Source organism: Diaphorina citri, unplaced genomic scaffold (assembly GCF_000475195.1).
Source record: "Diaphorina citri unplaced genomic scaffold, Diaci psyllid genome assembly version 1.1 scaffold2115, whole genome shotgun sequence".
In the NCBI taxonomy this organism is placed as follows: Eukaryota; Metazoa; Arthropoda; class Insecta; order Hemiptera; family Psyllidae; genus Diaphorina; species Diaphorina citri.
This window is the reverse complement of record NW_007379540.1, coordinates 1-3,019: the sequence shown is the minus strand read 5'-3', so window position 1 is coordinate 3,019 and position 3,019 is coordinate 1. Positions and strand designations below refer to the sequence as shown.

At 35.3% G+C, this 3,019-nt stretch overlaps 1 protein-coding gene across 1 annotated transcript in view; it reads left to right on the top strand.

Moving 5' to 3' along the window:
* LOC103518201 (RING finger protein nhl-1-like) overlaps positions 1 to 3,013 on the top strand; it is a gene marked incomplete at its 3' end in the record, with an annotated part of 39,613 nt that extends 36,600 nt beyond the window's left edge. The window contains exons 15-18 of the mRNA XM_017447735.2: positions 908 to 911; positions 1,044 to 1,346; positions 2,423 to 2,726; positions 2,846 to 3,013. Coding sequence (XP_017303224.1) covers positions 908 to 911; positions 1,044 to 1,346; positions 2,423 to 2,726; positions 2,846 to 3,013 — 779 coding nt within the window. The remainder of the gene's footprint in view (positions 1 to 907; positions 912 to 1,043; positions 1,347 to 2,422; positions 2,727 to 2,845) is intronic.
* Positions 3,014 to 3,019: the final 6 nt, after the last annotated feature.

The following is a 3,019-nucleotide window of genomic DNA, read 5'->3' as shown; positions in this document are numbered from 1 at the left end:
CGAATGTCATGATGAATTTATAAACCAATTTTTTTCCCCCTCCCCAAAAACCTTTGACCTTCCCTACTCTGGGTCAATGTCGATCGGTTGTTGTATGAACGTAATATACAAAATTATCACTGATGCGACCCGTAGATACTCCAGTGTGCCTCACCAGAGACGACCTTTTTATTTACAATTCGAGATCCATCTCGTTTCGATTGCAATTTTTTTTCCCGCTATTTGTTTGCTCTATTTCCCCCTATTTTTCCGATGAAAAGAAAATATCTACGACGAGAAAGGAAATGAGGATTGAGAAAATAAGGAAACACAAGAACAAGTAAGAAATCAGGGATTATCTTGTTTCTAATGATAAGAAAGTAGATGAAAAATAAATAGAAAAATGCTGAATAAGTAGATAATGATGTGAACGGTTAAAGATCGTCTTTTTTTTTCTAATCTGAATAATTATTTGTTAAATTTTACAATGCTAAGCAATATTGAATGAGCTTAAAATGAACCTCATCAAGCAACGATGAGTAGATAAAATTTCAAATAGAATCTAGGTACCTAGGTAATCAGGAAAAAAAAAAAAATATCATGTTACAACTGTTACATTGATTACCTACTTTGTGCTTTTGATTCATCATGTTGATAAAAGAGTAGGTACCCTAATAGAGCACTCTGATGTCATTAATTATTTATTATTACATTTATTTTTGTCACATGAACTTTTCATCCAGAGTAAAAAATACACAATTTTTAAATAAATAATCTGTCAAACGCTATACCTCTGCAAATTTCCAAACATGTTTTACCTATACAAGGATGACTGTACCTATGTACCTATATGTTTCAAATTTTGGCAAGATAATCAATTTACACGGGTTGTCTACTTTTTGAAATTGACATTAAAATTCCATCACAGAAATGTCAGACACATTCACCATTTCTAAACATCAGCAAACACAAAATCTTGTGATCTTTTCTTTTTAAAATTTTGGAATTGTTTCAATATGACGTATCATTTCTATGAATCCTAATGAAAATTAAATAAAAAACAGGGTCGGCTGCGCCAAAAAAATCTGGAAGATCTGCCAGTACTGATTCAACGGCTTCCACTGAATCAACCAATAGTACAGCAGTGAAAAACACTGGCGCCGTTTTTTCAACTGAGGAGCTAAAACGTCAATTTCTTGCAAAAACAGGTGCAAAACCTGATGCTGATTCGACAAGTGCTTCCCCCAACCGAACCAGAACTTCCTCTGATGCCAGAAGAGGTTCTGTGTCCTCTACAAGTTCCAACACACCAGCCACTGCCAGCACAACTCAAGCCAAACCTTTTCAGAGTCGTTTTTTAGGCGGAGGTAAATTCCCTGTTGTACCCACTGCTATCTGCTCTAGTTTTAGTTTCTCTTAGCTCCGGCTTCCAGAATACGTGTTGCTTCCGAATTTTGAGTTCCTTCTTTTAATTTTTGCGTTCCACTTGTTTTCAGCCATTTTCATTGTAACTAAACAATATTATTAGACTAATAGGTTAATAGCTTTATTCTATCTTTCCATGAATATCAAATCAGCTATAATATCTAATAAATCTATGATTACGAAATACAACTCCAAACTCTTCACTGTGTTCATTGTAACTTTAGATTTTGGACATTATTTTATAAGCATAAATGTTAAGCTCACATATTCACGATTTCATGGCTGACCCATAAATTATTTCATGTTATCTACCTTCATAGTTATTAGTATTAATGAAGATCCAACAGAAGAATTGAGATCTACCTACCATATATTATTTTACAGACTCTTATTGCTTGGCTTTGTTTCTTTCTTTTCTGAAGAACCACGTTCACTAACAAGAAAGTGCTTACTGGAAAATAATTAACGTGTTTACATTTAAAACAAGCTCTCGAAGAAAACCACATCTATATCTTTTCATATTAATTATTTTAAAATTTAAAATCAATTTTCATAACAATATTATTATCTAACAGTAAGAAGTATCACTACTTCTTGACATTTTAATGTAACGCTTTATTCGAAATGCTTTGATTTTCCAAAAACTTCAGTGCAAGCTCTTGTTTTTAAGCTCTTTGTCAGATTTTTATTGCTAATTATTTTTAAGTTATCAGATTTTTATTGTTATTTATAGTTAGTCGACAGACAATAGACAATACTGAAGTTTCAACAGTTAGAGAAGGCAGAAGGGGAGCTCATTTGTTTGGTTACTCGGAAAAATGAGTCGAAGCTAATGACAATATCTTTACTCTCATTGGAAAGTATTGAACGTAAAATAAATAATAATATTCAGGACCTCTGTAAATTTGAAAAGGTTCTTCATGTAATCCGGGATGATGACAGAATTTAATGCTGCCAGTAAAAGTTCATTAAGTACCTACTCTTGTTATTGATTTACCTCCATGTAACTCTGTTGCAGGTAATCGTCCTTCTACAACCACAGCAACAACAGCTACTCCCGCAAAATCTACCCCTCCTGCAACCAAAGAGGAGGAAGAGGAGGACGATGATGACGAAGAAGAAACAGAAGAAGAGACCGAAACGAGTAGCGAAAGTGAGGAGACGGAAAGTGAAGAAGAGGCAGCTGTAAAAAAGCCAGCATCGGGCATGGAGAAAACTGATATAGGACCTCTACTGGCCCGATCTGCAAATGCTAGAGACACAGCACCAGCTGCCACCTCCACTAGTGGAAGTAGTGCTAGAGATGCGTTCATAGCCTCCAGGTAAGTGTATTGAATGTCCTTACTGCTAATGACTTAAAAGAGTAATTATTTTGAGCAGCTTGTAGTACTCCTCCTGCTCTTGGAGTGCAGATTTTTAATTCGGTAATCTCTCTTTCCAGGTACAATACGTCATCTGACTCAAGAGACAGCTCATCTTACAAACCATTTGGATCAAAGGATGAAACCTCCACTACCACTGGGAGTAAGTACAGTACTGGTAGAAACAGATTGTCTGATGATGATATCCCTAGTAGGTATGGTACTACAGCTAGTCAGTCCAGGGCTAGGCCATC